This window comes from Staurois parvus, unplaced genomic scaffold (genome assembly GCF_062004578.1).
Source record: "Staurois parvus isolate SC_StPar_1 unplaced genomic scaffold, SC_StPar_1.0 ptg001221l, whole genome shotgun sequence".
Classification (NCBI taxonomy): Eukaryota; Metazoa; Chordata; class Amphibia; order Anura; family Ranidae; genus Staurois; species Staurois parvus.
The window spans coordinates 900658-919296 of record NW_028319017.1 but is presented as its reverse complement, the minus strand read 5'-3'; the positions used below and the strand labels follow the sequence as shown (position 1 = coordinate 919296).

Sequence of the window (18639 nt, the reverse complement as noted above, 5' to 3'; positions counted from 1 at the left end):
TCTTCTCCATCTACACCTCCTCCCTTGGCCAACTCATACACTCTCATGGCTTCAACTATCACCTCTATGCCGACTACACGCAAATCTATATCTCCACCCCTCGCCTCACCCCCTCAGTGTCTGCCCGAATTACAAGCCTACTGAACGACATATCAGACTGGATGTCACTCCACTTCCTTAAACTGAACCTCTCCAAAACCGAGCTCCTCGTCTTCCCCCCAGCCCGCACACCACCCCCCAATGACTTCTCCATCATGTCCAACAATGCCACCATCAGGCCCGCCCCACAAGCAAGAGTACTTGGGGTCATACTTGATTCCAATCTATCCTTCCTGCCCCAAGTCCAATCTTTAACAAACTCGTGTAGACTCCACCTCCGCAACATCGCCAAAATCCGCACGTTCCTAACCTCAGAAACCACTAAGCAACTCATCCACTCCCTCATCATACTGCAACTCCCTCCTCACTGGCCTGCAGCGCCACAGACTATCCCCACTTCAGTCCATCCTGAATACGGCAGCCAGACTCATTCACCTTTCCAACCGCTCCGTTTCCGCCATCCCCCTCTGCCAATCCCTCCACTGGCTTCCGATTGCCCAACGGATCAAATTCAAAATCCTAACACTGACGTACAAAGCCGTCCATCATACAGCCCCAAACTACATCACTGACCTAATATCCAAATACCACCCAACATGCACTCTCCGCTCCTCACAAGACCTCCTTCTCTCTAGTTCCCTGGTCTCCTCCTCCCATGCCCGCCTCCAGGACTTCTCCAGGGCGTCACCCATCCTCTGGAACTCCCTACCCCAATCCATCAGACTATCACCTACTCTCCTCTCCTTCAGGCGCAACCTGAAAACCCACCTCTTCAGGGAAGCCTACTACGCCCTCTGCTAATTGCTGACCTCCTCCACTCTTCCTACCACTCCATCCCCCACAGCTATCTCCTCCTGTACCACCATCCCCTCCCTCCTAGATTGTAAGCTCCAAGGAGCAGGGCCCTTGATCCCCTCGTGTATCACATGTATTGTTACTGTACTGTCTCATGTATTGTCTCCCATTGTAATGTACAGCGCTGAGCAAACTGTTGGCGCTATATAAATACTGTATAATAATAATAATAATTTGCCCCAAGAAAAAAAATTACCAGAAATGTTCATGTTCTTTTGTTTATATAACCTAAAAAATTATGTATAAAATAAACTGCAATCATTTATATTCTCTTGTAAATCAGGTGGATAAACCTGTGGCAGTGCAGCTTCAGCATCTAAACCTTATTTTGGTGGTCTCATTATTTTAGTTCTTTGTTAACAAGTGGACATTTTTTAGGGTTAAATCCTTGAGGAGCTCCTATCACATGCACCAAAATTGTGTGCATTCTGGGTAAAAACTGCTTCTTCTTAGGGGGTCTGATGTTTAATGCAATAATGAGAAGATGTATCTCTGGATTCTTACGATGGCAATTCCACCAAAGGATCACTTGTAAAGAAGAGGCAGTACACTTTCTGTATTGGTGACCAATGAGTCTAGAGGCGGGCAATTTGCTTAATCCGTAGTCCTCCAGATATTGGACCCTTTGAGGGTATTGAGTTGAAAGCCTAAAACAAAATGAATGCAGCCACTACATCTACAGACTAGAAAGCTGCAATATACAGTATTACATATCTGATTTTCAATTTAAATATGTTTTTAATATGTTTTAAAGTGCCCGTCATTAAGGTGGTCCTGTATTGGTTTCTGCCAGATTTGGCCATTGGACTTGTTCTGGTTGTGTCTGGTTTAGTCTTTGTATTGGAAGACCCATCTGTTGTAGCAGGTCTTGTAGTCTGGTGGTTATTGATGTTGGCCATTATACAAAGGCATGGTTCTACAACCTATAGACTTTATATAAAATATAGGGGTTGCATCTGTGCCGAGACTACAGCCGGACTCGCTGTTGAAACATATATCCAAATAGAAGAAAGTCAGCACCCAGGCATTCAGTGCCTATAAAATCTTCTTTATTACAAAACCATAGGGACAAAAAGGATCCCATTTGTACAAAGATGCTGACGTGTTTCTGCCATTACTGGCCTTAGTCGTAGCAAACTACAAAAGGATAACAGCACTCTAGGGTCAAGAGTTAAACCTTTCAATTGAAGATTTATGTTTCCAATGAAAGGGATAACTCTTGACCCCGTCCTCCAAGTAAATCCAGTGAGAGGTTATTTAGAGTGCTGTTATCTTTTGTAGTCTGCTACAACTAAGGCCCAAAAGGGCAGAAACTCGTCAAGTGTCTTTTTGTGTATTGGATCATTTTTGTTCCTATGGGTTTGTAATAAAGAGGATTCCCGAGGTTGGTTCTCATAGTCATAGGGCTGGTTGTCATTGGGACTGAGCTGATTTTCAGCCTTGGGGTGCCAACTCAACTAAAACTGGACATGTCTCTTTTTTTAAATGCACAAAATTTTTCCCCTCTGTATTTTGTGGTGTACTGCAACATACATGAGGTGACCCCTGCTACTATTCTACAACCAAAAAAGTTGATGTATCCAGGAGGGACATTTTCATTTCCTTTTCCGAGCCAGACAAGGTCCTGAGGATTTAGTAAAGGAGCCTGTAATGAGCAGCCCACCTTAAGAAAAAACATTTGTTTTTTCAATATACGAGTTGGGGGTCAGTGTGCAAGGTGCATTGGGTTGTTATTTAAATGAATGGCCCCCTCATCTACTACACCAGGGTCTCCATACTTTCTAAACATAGGGCCAGTATATTGTGGTCCAGACTTTAAGGAGGGGGGGGGGGCAGACGTGGCCATTGGGAGTGGAAATGTACTGGTATCAGTGGAAGTATACAATGTTCCATCTTTGATAATAGGAGAATTATTAGTGCCCTGTCTTTGGTGTCAGTGGGAGGAATAGTGCCCCAATGCTGGTGTCAGTGGAGGAATAGTGCCCCATCGCTGGTGTCAGCGGGAGGAATAGTGCCTCGTTATTGGTGTCAGTGGGAGGAATAGTGCCTTATCATTGATGTCAGTGGGAGGAATAGTGCCCCATCACTGGTGTCAGTGGGAGGAATAGTGCCCCATCACTGGTGTCAGTGGGTGGAATAGTGCCTTGTTATTGGTGTCAGTGGGAGGAATAGTGCCTCATCATTGGTGTCAGTGGAAGGAATAGTGCCTGAAGGACCTGACAAAAGGAAAGCAAAGGGCCACATTCGGCCCCCATGCCGCAGTTTGGAGGCCATAGCACTACACCATTGATCATGCATTACAATGTATTGTGGAGTTACATGTAAAACATGCCTCTTACTGTACGTACTGCAACACATAGGGAAGAATCTCGACTTGGAGGGACTTTGCCATTGAGACATGTGGAATTCTGGGTATTTTGTATCATGGTCTTTATTCCCTGCTGCTCATAAACTTTTATTCAATGAAAATTCCTTTATGGTTTCACCTACCTGAGTAGTTGTGTTATCAGAAATGAGGGGGATGTCCCCCATGGTGCCATTCTCTCGCGCCTCCATGTCAAAAACCCTTTGTACTATTGCGTCACTATGATTGGCAGCCGGGAATTCTGCTGAAGTGTTGGTGATGGTGGAACCTGGCCTGTAGAGGAAACACAAAAATATATAAAATTTTGCTGCCTTCTTCCTGGTCAGATCTGCCGCTCACACAGACATACTCCTCTCTCTATAAACCCAGTACTATGTACAATGGCTGAACGAATACCGTGTACATCGATCTTCTTCAAAGTCAGCTAAACTCTCTTCCACTTCACATCCCCGAGACGTCATTGACCAAATATGATCATGTCCGTATTTGGCCAAAGCTGTGACCCTTTTTTTATACCCAGCTGTCATCCATCAGAGTTGTCATTTGCGGGCGAACAGTCGCTGATTGCATCATGTTGAATATTTATTTCCCGTAAGTCGAAGGGTGACGCTCATTGTGATTGACATGGATCTCCATCTCTATAAAATGCAATTGATATTGGATTTGCACACATGCATAAAAATGCACGGAAGCGCAACTGACTGCAGGCGCAATTTTAGTGCGTTGTAATGTGATTGGTTCCTAAAATCTGCTGCATTCCTCTCTGGGTGTGGCAGTGAGTGATGCAGATGTTTTTAAAGGTCAGCACAAAGGGAGGTACGCAAATATGCCCCCCCCCCCCATGGCATAAAGCCCAGTGCAGTGAGGCCGCATATTTGTGTACGTGTCAAGGCGTTAGGGTGAAAAACTTGTGTTTGCTCCCGCCCCCAACCCCTCCCCCCTTATACTTACCTGAGCCCAATCTCAATCTAGCCTGAGAGCAGTGACTCTCTCTACTCTCTCTCTCCTCACTGGACATGAAGGCAGCAGTGGTAGCTATTGGTTACTGCTGCTGTCAGAGCCTGTGAGGAGAGATCAGGGATGGGTCAGCCCACCCACCCGTGCTATGTGTGTCAATGGGCATACAGAGCCCGGTTCAGGATTGAGCCCCCATGAGTGCCCCCAGAGCAAGCGACTTGCTCTGGGGGCACTCATGCTATGGGAGCACTCGAAAGTGAGGAGTCTCTCAGTAGACATTCCCCGGTGACGGCCACTCTCCAATTGGTGCTTTGATTGTTGCCCTGTGAAAGTTAGGGGGGACCTTACCCAGACCCCTGTACACCACCCCCTCCCTCATGTAATAACATTGGGTTAACTTACCTGTAGCTATACACAATGACTCTCATACAGTCACGGAGGGTTATCCGAATGAATTCGAGCGCCTGCAAGGAGAATATCTAGAATTACACTTCATATCTAGAATTACTCTTCACATCTAGAATTACTCTTCATGTCTAGAATTACACTTCATATCTAGTACTACTCTTCACATCTAGAATTACACTCCATGTCTAGAACTACTCTTCATATCTAGAACTACTCTTCATATCTAGAATTACACTTCATATCTAGAACTACTCTTCATGTCTAGAATTACACTTCATATCTAGAATTACGCTTCATATCTAGAATTACTCTTCATATCTAGAACTACTCTTCATGTCTAGAATTACTCTTCATATCTAGAATTACACTTCATATCTAGAACTACTCTTCATGTCTAGAATTATTCTTCATGTCTAGAATTACACTTCATATCTAGAACTACTCTTCAGATCTAGAATTACACTTCATATCTAGAACTACTCTTCAGATCTAGAATTACACTTCATATCTAGAATTACTCTTCATATCTAGAACTACTCTTCATGTCTAGAATTACACTTCATATCTAGAATTACTCTTCATATCTAGAACTACTCTTCATATCTAGAATTACACTTCATATCTAGAATTACTCTTCATAGCTAGAATTACACTTCATGTCTAGAATTACACTTCATATCTAGAATTACTCTTCATATCTAGAACTACTCTTCATGTCTAGAATTACACTTCATATCTAGAATTACACTTCATATCTAGAACTACTCTTCATGTCTAGAATTACACTTCATATCTAGAATTACACTTCATATCTAGAACTACTCTTCATATTTAGAATTACTCTTCATTTGTCATGTAAACATTTAAAAGTCTCGTATTTAGTTTGAGGATTTCATTAATGAGAATTTAATTGCAATTATAAGTCAACATAGTTTTTTTTTCTTGAAGAGTGTGGGAGGAGTAGACCCTCTGTTACATTGTTATCATTATACAGTGCGGAAGGGGGGGGGGGGGTTCAGCGGGAACGAGGGGGAATGTAATTTTGGCACCTCCAGCACTGAATGTATGTACTGGCAAGGGGTGCCGGAGTGTACTGGAGGATCTACTGTTGCTGGCTGCTAGGGGATCTGTTATCACTGGGGGGGGATATATTTTTGTATGGCAGTCTATTGTCTCTAGGGAGAACTATTGCTGCTGGAAGGGATCTACTGCTGAGGGAGGGATATTTTATCAATGGCTACTGGGGGATCTATTGTTGCTAGAGAGGATCTATTTTTTGCATGGCTGTCTATTGTTTCTGGGAAGGGGTCAATTGTTGCTGGAAGGGATCTACTGCTGAGTGAGGGGTCTATTGTTACTGGTTCATGGTGAGTCTATTGATGCTGGCTGCTGGGGTATCTGTTGTTGTTTCTGGGGTCTATTGTTGCTAGGGTGGTATTTTGTTGATGGAGATCTATTGTTGCTGGAAATGATCTACTGCTGAGGGATGGATCTATTATTGCTGGCTACTGGGGGATTTATTGTCACTGGAGAGGATCTATTTTTTTGCATGGCTGTCTGTTGTTTCTGGGAAGGGGTCAATTGTTTCTGGAAGAGATCTGGAGGTTTCTGGGTTCTATTGTTGCTGGGGAGGTGTTTTGTTGCAGGGGTCCACTGTTGCTGGGGAGATCTATTGTTTCTGGAAGGGATCTACTGCTGAGGGAAGGATCTATTATTGCTTAGTCCTGGGGCATATATTGTCATTGAAGTGAATCTATTTTCTGCATGGCTGTCTATTGTTTCTGGAAAGGGGTCAATTGTTTCTGGAGGGATCTACTGCTGAGGGAGGGGTCTATTGTTGCTGGCTGCTTTTGAGTCTATTTATGCTGGCTGCTGGGGGATGTGTTGTTGTTTCTGGGGTTTATTGTTGCTGGGGTGGTATTTTGTTGTGGGGGTCCCATGTTGCTGGGGAGATCTATTGTTGCTGGAAGGGATCTACTGCTGAGGGAGGGATCTATTATTTCTTGGTCCTGGGGGATCTATTGTCACTGGAGTGGATGTATTTTTTGTATGATGGTCTATTGTTTCTGGGAAGAGGTCAGTTGTTTCTGGATGGAATGTACTGCTGAGGGAGGGGTCTGTTGTTGCTGGCTGCTGGTGCGTCTATTGATGCTGGCTGCAGGGGGATATGTTGCTGTTTCTGGGGTCTATTGCTGCTGGGAAGATCTATCGTTGCTGGAAGGGATCTACTGCTGAGAGAGGATCTATTATTGCTTGGTCCTAGAGGATCTATTGTCACTGGAGAGGATCTATTTTTTGCATGGTGGTCTATTGTTTCTGGGAAGGGGTCAATTGTTTCTGGAAGAAATCTACTGCTGAGGGAGGTGTCTATTGTTGTTAACTGATGGTGAGTCTATTGATGCTGGCTGCTGCTGTTGTTTCTGGGGTCTATTGCTGCTGGGGTGGTATTTTGCTGTGGGGGTGCATTGTTGTTGGAGGAGGATCTATTGTTGCGGGGGTGGTATTTTTTTGCAGGGGTCCATTGTTGCTGGGGAGTTCTATTGTTGCTGGGGTGGTATTTTGCTGTGGGGGTCCATTGTTGTTGGAGGAGGATCTATTGCTGCTGTATGCAGGGGGATCTACTTTATTGCTTTTCTTGTTATCATTAACAAATTCCATAGAAATGACAGCACCACAAAATGATACCTGGCTCTGTATTCTCTAAAAGGGGCGGTACTGGGAGGTGGGAATGGGGTGGAGACAAAGGACAGTGCTCGGAAGTTGGCAAGGGGCGGAGTCAAGAAGTGACTCAGAAGGGGGCGTTCCTGCACCTATTCTCTGAGAAAAAAATCCCTGACCCAAAGTAATAAGGAGATTTCTTCTCGCTTCCTGTGACAGTGAGGGAAAGTCTGCAAAATCCACAAAATCAGGAACGGGGCGGACTGACAAATCATGGGGCCCCCGGGCAATAGGGGATCATGGGGCCCCTGTGTCCTTGCCAAAACTCAAAAAAGCCTATGAAAAAGGTACCAGGGGCATCTCATGGGGCCCCCTACTGACCCTGGGCCCTCGGGCGGTGCCTGAGTTTCCAAATGGTCAGTCCGCCCCTGATCAGGAATAAAAGTTGGGGGAGGCTAGAACCCGTGTCAGATTGTTACATCTGTCTATGTCCCTTTTGTAGATTTTCCCTCACTTCCCATTTGTGAGAACCATTGTCACCAGGAAATGAGGCGAAATGTCTCTGCCGAAGCTAAAATAAACTGGCGGGGGGTCCAAACCTCCTTCACTCCATGCAAAAAAGCTAACATTTTTGACTAGTCATCCACTTTGAAGGTACAAATATGGCTTCTATTGCTATCCTCCTAGGTCAGTGGTCGGCAAGCCGCGGCTCGCGAGCCACATGCGGCTCTTTACACATTTTAATTCGGCTCTTCTGTGTGCTGGGTGCCCGCTCCCCTCCCTCCTCTCGGGCGGCCGAGGACTCTGCAGCTAGCCCAGCAATGATTGGCCAGTCTCGCTGCCACTCACATCCTTATAGCTAGTGATTGGCTGTCAGGATGTGTGTAGGCGGGGCAGCGTGACGAACGTGAGGGGAGCTAGGCTCCTCTCACAGTCCGCCCTGAAGACCGGAACGGCGCGGGAACACAGCGAGAGGAACGCGCGGAGCAAAGGTAAGTGAATTGACACAGGGGGGACTTGGGGACTTAATATGGGGGATGAATTAATATGGGGGATGAATTACTATATGGGGGATGAATTACTATGGGGGATGAATTACTATATGGGGGATGAATTACTATATGGGGGATGAATTACTATGGGGGATGAATTACTATGGGGGATGAATTACTATATGGGGGATGAATTACTATGGGGGATGAATTACTATATGGGGGATGAATTACTATGGGGGATGAATTACTATATGGGGGATGAATTACTATATGGGGGATGAATTACTATGGGGGATGAATTACTATATGGGGGATGAATTACTATGGGGGATGAATTACTATGGGGGATGAATTACTATAGGGGGGATGAATTAATATGGGAAATGAATTACTATATGGGGGATGAATTACTATATGGGGGAGGAATTACTATGGGGGATGAATTACTATATGGGGGATGAATTACTATATGGGGGATGAATTACTATGGGGGATGAATTACTATATGGGGGATGAATTACTATGGGGGATGAATTACTATATGGGGGATGAATTACTATATGGGGGATGAATTACTATTTGGGGGATGAATTACTATATGGGGGATGAATTACTATGGGGGATGAATTACTATGGGGGATGAATTACTATATGGGGGATGAATTAATATGGGAAATGAATTACTATATGGGGGATGAATTACTATATGGGGGAGGAATTACTATGGGGGATGAATTACTATATGGGGGATGAATTACTATATGGGGGATGAATTACTATGGGGGATGAATTACTATATGGGGGATGAATTACTATGGGGGATGAATTACTATATGGGGGATGAATTACTATATGGGGGATGAATTACTATTTGGGGGATGAATTACTGTATGGGGGATGAATTACTATGGGGGATGAATTACTATAAAAACTTATTGAAACTAAAAACAGTGTACCATCCTATGTATTTTCAGTTTTAAAAATGTGGCTCTCAAAATAAATTTCAATCGTGGTTTTGGCGAGAATTGGCTCAGTTGAAAAAAAAGGTTGCCCACCACTGACCTAGGTGATTGGTTGTCTTTGACTTCAATATTTTGAGTGACTGACCTAAAACAGCAAAGTGAAGTCAGAAAACTATCTCTGCATTTTGAGTCATTTAAACTTGTGAAGCAAATACATAACATGACAGCCAAAGAACTGGCATTTTCAGAAGTCTGTGACCACAACCCAAATCCCCCCCCCAAGGGGGTCTAAGATGTAAGCAGTGCTTTGTGAACTCTGATGAAAGGAAGGGGGGGCTTTGGTGAGCAGAGACAGAGTTACCCTTTACATTAGAGTGCACCGATCTCCCCCTTGCAGTGAAATTCTGTGGACTCCGATGTAAGGGGGGCTCTGTGGACTCTGATATAAGGGGGGCTCTGCAGATACTGATATAAAGGGGGCGCTCTGTTGACTCTGATGAAAGGGGGTGGCTCTGCAGACTCTGATGTAGGGAGGCGCTGTGGACTCTGTATGGGTGGTATGGGTGTTCCTTCCCAATTATAAGGTCACGTTGGTAATGTGGGAGTTCATTGGCTGTATCTGGGACTACGTAACTGTAGTATTGTCCCTGAGGCAGTGTAGTAGCGGCTGGGGGCCTTTTCATTGGGTGTCAGATACAGCCGAGTTTTTGATGTAACGGTGCCTTCGAAGACCTTGGACCCGGTTGGGGTCATTACTGTCAGTTATTATTTGAGTGTACTGTAAGAAGTGTTATGTTAAATAAATGGCTGCTATGGCCGGTTTTACACCAAAAAGAGAGTCACGTGGTTATTTAGGTGGGGGAGGTTGAAGGGTGGTGGTGGTTTTTATGGAATAGGGGTAAGTATTAGCCTCCATATTCTGCATGTCCATCAGTCATGACCCGATACCATTATAGGTTCCCTGTAAACTGTCTACAAGATTAAATTCATGAATGGCGAGAAATTCCCGATAATTTTTAGGCCAATAACAGATGTTCTTATACTTACATATAACTGAACTCTTTCTGTAAGTTTCTGGAATTCCTGAGATGAAGGATTTCTATATTGTGGTATGAAGTCCAGATCCATATGTATAGTGAAAAAGTAAAAATAGGTTTTCTCAGTTTGGGGCATAGTTGTAGTTGTAGGTGGGACAGTTGTAGTTGGTACTTCTGTAGTTGTAGGTGGGGCAGTTGTAGTTGGTACCTCTGTAGTTGTAGGTGGGGCAGTTGTAGTTGGTACCGCTGTAGTTGTAGGTGAGGCAGTTGTAGTTGGTACTTCTGTAGTTGTAGGTGGGGCAGTTGTAGTTGGTACCTCTGTAGTTGTAGGTGGGGCAGTTGTAGTTGGTACCGCTGTAGTTGTAGGTGGGGCAGTTGTAGTTGGTACTGCTGTAGTTGTAGGTGGGGCAGTTGTAGTAGGTACCGCTGTAGTTGTAGGTGGGGCAGTTGTAGTTGGTACCGCTGTAGTTGTAGGTGAGGCAGTTGTAGTTGGTACTTCTGTAGTTGTAGGTGGGGCAGTTGTAGTTGGTACCGCTGTAGTTGTAGGTGGGGCAGTTGTAGTTGGTACTGCTGTAGTTGTAGGTGGGGCAGTTGTAGTTGGTACCGCTGTAGTTGTAAGTGGGGCAGTTGTAGTTGGTACCGCTGTAGTTGTAGGTGGGGCAGTTGTAGTTGGTACCTCTGTAGTTGTAGGTGGGGCAGTTGTAGTTGGTACCGCTGTAGTTGTAGGTGGGGCAGTTGTAGTTGGTACCGCTGTAGTTGTAGGTGGGGCAGTTGTAGTTGGTACCGCTGTAGTTGTAGGTGGGGCAGTTGTAGTTGGTACTTCTGTAGTTGTAGATGGGGCAGTTGTAGTTGGTACCGCTGTAGTTGTAGGTGGGGCAGTTGTAGTTGGTACCGCTGTAGTTGTAGGTGGGGCAGTTGTAGTTGGTACCGCTGTAGTTGTAGGTGGGACAGTTGTAGTTGGTACTTCTGTAGTTGTAGGTGGGGCAGTTGTAGTTGGTACCTCTGTAGTTGTATATGGGGCAGTTGTAGTTGGTACCGCTGTAGTTGTAGGTGGGGCAGTTGTAGTTGGTGCTGTTGTAGTTGTAGGTGGGGCAGTTGTAGTTGGTGCTGTTGTAGTTGTAGGTGGGACAGTTGTAGTTGGTGCTGTTGTAGTTGTAGGTGGGGCAGTTGTAGTTGTCTCCACAGTTGTAGTTGGTACTGCAATGACATGTAAGGAACATTTTTTTTGTGTTGTATATTAACCTGGTTAAAAAAACAATATTGCCAGTGCAATTTTATCCTCCTTCTTTTTGGTTATTGAACATTGATTAAGGTGTTACCAAACCCCGGACCCCGCATTCACTATATCCGGTCCCCCCGGACCCTGCATTCACTATATCCGGTCCCCCCGGACCCTGTATTCACTATATCCGGTCCCCCCGGACCCTGCATTTACTATATCCGGTCCCCCCGGACCCTGCATTCACTATATCCGCTTTCCCTGGACCCTGCATTCACTATATCCGCTCTCCCTGGACCCTGCATTCACTATATCTGCTCTCCCTGGACCCTGCATTCACTATATCTGGTCTCCCCAGACCCTGCATTCACTATATCCGCTTTCCCTGGACCCTGCATTCACTATATCTGGTCTCCCCAGACCCTGCATTCACTATATCCGCTCTCCCTAGACCCTGCATTCACTATATCTGGTCTCCCCAGACCCTGCATTCACTATATCTGGTCTCCCCGGACCCTGCATTCACTATATCCGCTTTCCCCAGATCCTGCATTCACTATATCCGCTTTCCCAGACCCTGCATTCACTTTATCTGGTCTCCCCGGACCCCGCATTCACTATATCCGCTCTCCCCGGACCCTGCATTCACTATATCCGCTCTCCCCGGACCCTGCATTCACTATATCTGGTCTCCCTGGACCCTGCATTCACTATATCTGGTCTCCCCGGGCCCTGCATTCACTATATCCGCTCTCCCCGAACCCTGTATTCACTATATCCGCTCTCCCCGGACACTGCATTCACTATATCTGCTCTCCCCGGACCCTGCATTCACTATATCCGCTCTCCCCGGACCCTGCATTCACTATATCTGGTCTCCTTGGACCCTGCATTCACTATATCTGGTCTCCCCGAACCCTGCATTCACTATATCCGCTCTCCCCGGACCCTGCATTCACTATATCTGCTCTCCCCGGACCCTGCATTCACTATATCCGGTCTCCCCGGACCCTGCATTCACTATATCTAGTCTCCCCGGACCCTGCATTCACTATATCTGTTCTCCCGGACCCTGCATTCACTATATCCGGTCTACACGGACCCTGCATTCACTATATCCGCTCTCCCCGGACCCTGCATTCACTATATCTGGTCTCCCCGGACCCTGCATTCACTATATCCGCTCTCCCCAGACCCTGCATTCACTATATCCGCTCTCCCCGGACCCTGCATTCACTATATCCGCTCTCCCCAGACCCCGCATTCACTATATCTGGTCTCCCCGGACCCGGCATTCACTATATCTAGTCTCCCCGGATCCTGCATTCACTATATCTGCTCTCCCCGGACCCCGCATTCACTATATCCGCTCTCCCCGGACCCTGCATTCACTATATCCGCTCTCCCCGGACCCTGCATTCACTATATCTGCTCTCCCCGGACCCCGCATTCACTATATCTGCTCTCCCCAGACCCCGCATTCACTATATCTGCTCTCCCCGGACCCTGCATTCACTATATCCGCTCTCCCCGGACCCTGCATTCACTATATCTGGTCTCCCCGGACCCTGCATTCACTATATCTGGTCTCCCCGGACCCTGCATTCACTATATCTGGTCTCCCCGGACCCTGCATTCACTATATCCGCTCTCCCTGGACCCTGCATTCACTATATCCGCTCTCCCTGGACCCTGCATTCACTATATCCGCTCTCCCCGGACCCCACATTCACTATATCTGGTCTCCCCGGACCCCGCATTCACTATATCCGCTCTCCCCGGACCCTGCATTCACTATATCCGCTCTCCCCGGACCCCGCATTCACTATATCCGCTCTCCCCGGACCCTGCATTCACTATATCTAGTCTCCCCGGACCCTGCATTCACTATATCCGCTCTCCCCGGACCCCGCATTCACTATATCCGCTCTCCCCGGACCCTGCATTCACTATATCCGCTCTCCCCAGACCCTGCATTCACTATATCTAGTCTCCCGGGACCCTGCATTCACTATATCCGCTCTCCCCAGACTCTGCATTCACTATATCCGCTCTCCCCGGACCCTGCATTCACTATATCCGCTCTCCCCGGACCCTGCATTCACTATATCCGCTCTCCCCAGACCCTGCATTCACTATATCCGCTCTCCCCAGACTCTGCATTCACTATATCTGGTCTCCCCGGACCCTGCATTCACTATATCCGCTCTCCCCGGACCCTGCATTCACTATATCCGCTCTCCCCGGACCCCGCATTCACTATATCTGGTCTCCCCGGACCCTGCATTCACTATATCTAGTCTCCCCGGACCCTGCATTCTCTATATCTGCTCTCCCCGGACCCCGCATTCACTATATCCGCTCTCCCCGGACCCAGCATTCACTATATCTGCTCTCCCCGGACCCCGCATTCACTATATCTGCTCTCCCCAGACCCTGCATTCACTATATCAGCTCTCCCTGGACCCTGCATTCACTATATCCGCTCTCCCCGGACCCCGCATTCACTATATCCGCTCTCCCCGGACCCTGCATTCACTATATCCGCTCTCCCCGGACCCCGCATTCACTATATCCGCTCTCCCCAGACCCTGCATTCACTATATCTAGTCTCCCCGTACCCTGCATTCACTATATCCGCTCTCCCCGGACCCTGCATTCACTATATCTAGTCTCCCCGGACCCTGCATTCACTATATCCGCTCTCCCCGGACCCTGCATTCACTATATCTAGTCTCCCCGGACCCTGCATTCACTATATCCGCTCTCCCCGGACCCTGCATTCACTATATCTAGTCTCCCCGGACCCTGCATTCACTATATCCGCTCTCCCCAGACCCTGCATTCACTATATCCGCTCTCCCCGGACCCTGCATTCACTATATCCGCTCTCCCCGGACCCTGCATTCACTATATCTAGTCTCCCCGGACCCCGCATTCACTATATCTAGTCTCCCCGGACCCCGCATTCACTATATCTAGTCTCCCTGGTCCCTGCATTCACTATATCCGCTCTCCCCGGACCCTGCATTCACTATATCTAGTCTCCCCGGACCCCGCATTCACTATATCTAGTCTCCCCGGACCCCGCATTCACTATATCTAGTCTCCCCGGACCCCGCATTCACTATATCTAGTCTCCCCGGACCCTGCATTCACTATATCCGCTCTCCCCGGACCCTGTACTGTTGTGGGTTTAGTAACACTTTAAGTATCCTACCAATATGAGTTTCCCCCGAGGGATCAGTCGGTGTCTTTTAGCATGAATGTACAATATTCAGGAATTTCAGTTACAATAAGAGAGGGTGAAGAGATTTGCCTTCCCTACATTAGCGTGTTCTTCTTTGTTTAGATCACATTACTAAGACATATAAAATGAACTGCGACAAGTTTTCTGCTCATACAAATAGGGGGATATTCTTGTGGCCGTGCAGCTTCAGCATCTGAACCCCATTTGGGACGTTTGAATGATTTGTCTCATTTTACTCGAGGCCTTCATTAACAAGTAGTCATGTTTTATAGTTACAGCCAGGGGCGGACTGACAACTCAGGGGGCCCCCGGGCAATAGGGGATCATGGGGCCCCTGTGTCCTTGCCCAAACTCAAAAAAGCCTATGAAAAAGGTACCAGGGGCATCTCATGGGGCCCCCTACTGACCCCGGGCCCTCAGGCAGTGCCCGAGTTTCCAAATGGTCAGTCCGCCCCTGGTTACAGCTTTTAGGGAGCTTGTATCACATGGAATCGTGCCCCATCACTGGTGTCAGTGGGAGGAATAGTGCCTCGTTATTGGTGTCAGTGGGAGGAATAGTGCCTCATCATTGGTGTCAGTGGAAGGAATCGTGCCTTATCATTGGTGTCAGTGGGAGGAATAGTGCCCCATCACTGGTGTCAGTGGGAGGAATAGTGCCCCATCACTGGTGTTAGTGGGAGGAATAGTGCCTCGTTATTGGTGTCAGTGGGAGGAATAGTGCCTCATCATTGGTGTCAGTGGAAGGAATCGTGCCTTATCATTGGTGTCAGTGGGAGGAATAGTGCCTCGTTATTGGTGTCAGTGGGAGGAATAGTGCCCCATCACTGGTGTCAGTGGGAGGAATAGTGCCTTGTTATTGGTGTCAGTGGGAGGAATAGTGCCTCATCATTGGTGTCAGTGGAAGGAATCGTGCCTTATCATTGGTGTCAGTGGGAGGAATAGTGCCCCATCACTGGTGTCAGTGGGAGGAATAGTGCCCCATCACTGGTGTTAGTGGGAGGAATAGTGCCTCGTTATTAGTGTCAGTGGGAGGAATAGTGCCTTATCATTGGTGTCAGTGGGAGGAATAGTGCCTTATCATTGGTGTCAGTGGGAGGAATAGTGCCCCATCACTGGTGTTAGTGGGAGGAATAGTGCCTCGTTATTGGTGTCAGTGGGAGGAATAGTGCCTCATCATTGGTGTCAGTGGAAGGAATCGTGCCTTATCACTGGTGTCAGTGGGAGGAATAGTGCCCCATCACTGGTATCAGTGGGAGGAATAGTGCCTCGTTATTGGTGTCAGTGGGAGGAATAGTGCCCCATCACTGGTGTCAGTGGGAGGAATAGTGCCTTGTTATTGGTGTCAGTGGGAGGAATAGTGCCTCATCATTGGTGTCAGTGGAAGGAATCGTGCCTTATCATTGGTGTCAGTGGGAGGAATAGTGCCCCATCACTGGTATCAGTGGGAGGAATAGTGCCTCGTTATTGGTGTCAGTGGGAGGAATAGTGCCCCATCACTGGTGTCAGTGGGAGGAATAGTGCCTTGTTATTGGTGTCAGTGGGAGGAATAGTGCCTCATCATTGGTGTCAGTGGAAGGAATCGTGCCTTATCATTGGTGTCAGTGGGAGGAATAGTGCCCCATCACTGGTGTCAGTGGGAGGAATAGTGCCCCATCACTGGTGTTAGTGGGAGGAATAGTGCCTCGTTATTGGTGTCAGTGGGAGGAATCGTGTCCCATCGTTGGTGTCACTGGAACAAATAGTGCCTGAAGGACCTGACAAAAGGAAAGCAAAGGGCCACATTCGGGCCCCATGCCGTAGTTTGGAGGCCATAGCACTACACCATTGATCATGCATTACAATGTATTGTGGAGTTACATGTAAAACATGCCTCTTACTGTACGTTACTGCAACACATAGGGAAGAATCTTGACTTGGAGGGACTTTGCCATTGAGACATGTGGAATTCTGGGTATTTTGTATCATGGTCTTTATTCCCTGCTGCTCATAAACTTTTATTCAATGAAAATTCCTTTATGGTTTCACCTACCTGGAGCAGTTGTGTTATCAGAAATGAGGGGGATGTCCCCCATGGTGCCATTCTCTCGCGCCTCCATGTCAAAAACCCTTTGTACTATTGTGTCACTATGATTGGCAGCCGGGAATTCTGCTGAAGTGTTGGTGATGGTGGAACCTGGCCTGTAGAGGAAACACAAAAATATATAAAATTTTGCTGCCTTCTTCCTGGTCAGATCTGCCGCTCACACAGACATACTCCTCTCTCTATAAACCCAGTACTATGTACAATGGCTGAACGAATACCGTGTACATCGATCTTCTTCAAAGTCAGCTAAACTCTCTTCCACTTCACATCCCCGAGACGTCATTGACCAAATATGATCATGTCTGTATTTGGCCAAAGCTGTGACCAGGGGCGGACTGACAACTCATGGGGCCCCCGGGCAATAGGGGATCATGGGGCCCCTGTGTCCTTGCCCAAACTCAAAAAAGCCTATGAAAAAGGTACCAGGGTTATCTCATGGGGCCCCCTACTGACCCCGGACCCTCGGGCAGTGCCCGAGTTTCCAACTGGTCAGTCCGCCCCTGGCTGTGACCCTTTTTTTATACCCAGCTGTCATCCATCGGAGTTGTCATTTGCGGGCGAACAGTCGCTGAGATTGCATCATGTTGAATATTTTTTTCCCGTAAGTCGAAGGGTGACGCTCATTGTGATTGACATGGATCTCCATCTCTATAAAATGCAATTGATATTGGATTTGCACACATGCATAAAAATGCACGGAAGCGCAACTGACTGCAGGCGCAATTTTAGTAATGTGATTGGGTCCTAAAATCTGCTGCATTCCTCTCTGGGTGTGGCAGTGAGTGATGCAGATGTTTTTAAAGGTCAGCGCAAAGGGAGGTACGCAAATATGTGCCCCCCCCCCCCATGGCATAAAGCCCAGTTCAGTGAGGCCGCATATTTGTCAAGAGGTTAAGGTGAAAAACTTGTGTTTGCTCCCGCCCCCAACCCCTCCCCCCTTATACTTACCTGAGCCCAATCTCAATCTAGCCTGAGAGCAGTGACTCTCTCTACTCTCTCTCTCCTCACTGGACATGAAGGCAGCAGTGGTAGCTATTAGTTCCTGCTGCTGTCAGAGCCTGTGAGGAGAGATCAGGGATGGGTCAGCCCACCCACCCGTGCTATGTGTGTCAAAGGGCATACAGAACCGATTTCAGGATTGAGCCCCCATGAGTGCCCCCAGAGCAAGCGACTTGCTCTGGGGGCACTCATGCTATGGGAGCACTCGAAAGTGAGGAGGAGCAAGAAGCACTAGCGGGGGACCCCAGAAGAGGAGAATTGGGGCTGCTCTGTAGAAAACCATTACACAGAAGTATGATTTTTTTTATTTTTTTTCTCTCAGTAGACATTCCCCAGTGACGGCCACTCTCCAATTGGTGCTTTGATTGTTGTCCTGTGAAAGTTAGGGGGGGAACCTTACCCAGACCCCTGTACACCACCCCCTCCCTCATGTAATAACATTGGGTTAACTTACCTGTAACTATACACAATGACTCTCATACAGTCACGGAGGGTTATCCGAATGAATTCGAGCGCCTGCAAGGAGAATATATAGAATTACTCTTCATAGCTAGAATTACACTTCATATCTAGAACTACTCTTCACATCTAGAATTACACTCCATGTCTAGAACTACTCTTCATATCTAGAACTACTCTTCATGTCTAGAACTACTCTTCATATCTAGAATTACACTTCATATCTAGAACTACGCTTCATATCTAGAACTACGTTTAATATCTAGAATTACTCTTCATATCTAGAATTACAC

General features: G+C 47.2%; 2 protein-coding genes across 2 annotated transcripts in view; both read right to left on the bottom strand.

The window, feature by feature from the left end:
- Positions 1–18397, bottom strand: part of LOC149438070 (uncharacterized) — a 34397-nt gene extending 16000 nt beyond the window's left edge. The window contains exons 1-2 of the mRNA XM_089660284.1: positions 18342–18397; positions 16835–16983 (exon numbers count right to left, since the gene is read on the bottom strand). Of these exons, the coding sequence (XP_089516410.1) occupies positions 16835–16983; positions 18342–18367 (175 nt within the window). The 5' untranslated portion in view covers positions 18368–18397. The remainder of the gene's footprint in view (positions 1–16834; positions 16984–18341) is intronic.
- LOC149438071 (uncharacterized) lies at positions 4680–11556 on the bottom strand. Its single transcript, XM_089660297.1, has 2 exons — positions 10347–11556; positions 4680–4740 (listed from the first exon to the last, which is right to left on the bottom strand). The coding sequence occupies exon 1, from the start codon at positions 11554–11556 to the stop codon at positions 10459–10461; it is 1098 nt and encodes a 365-aa protein (XP_089516423.1). The 3' UTR covers positions 4680–4740; positions 10347–10458.
- Positions 18398–18639: the final 242 nt, after the last annotated feature.

Coding starts and splice junctions, on each gene's coding strand:
- LOC149438071 (XM_089660297.1), bottom strand. CDS start 11,556: ATGTTCCTTACATGTCATTGCAGTACCAACTACAACTGTGGAGACAAC.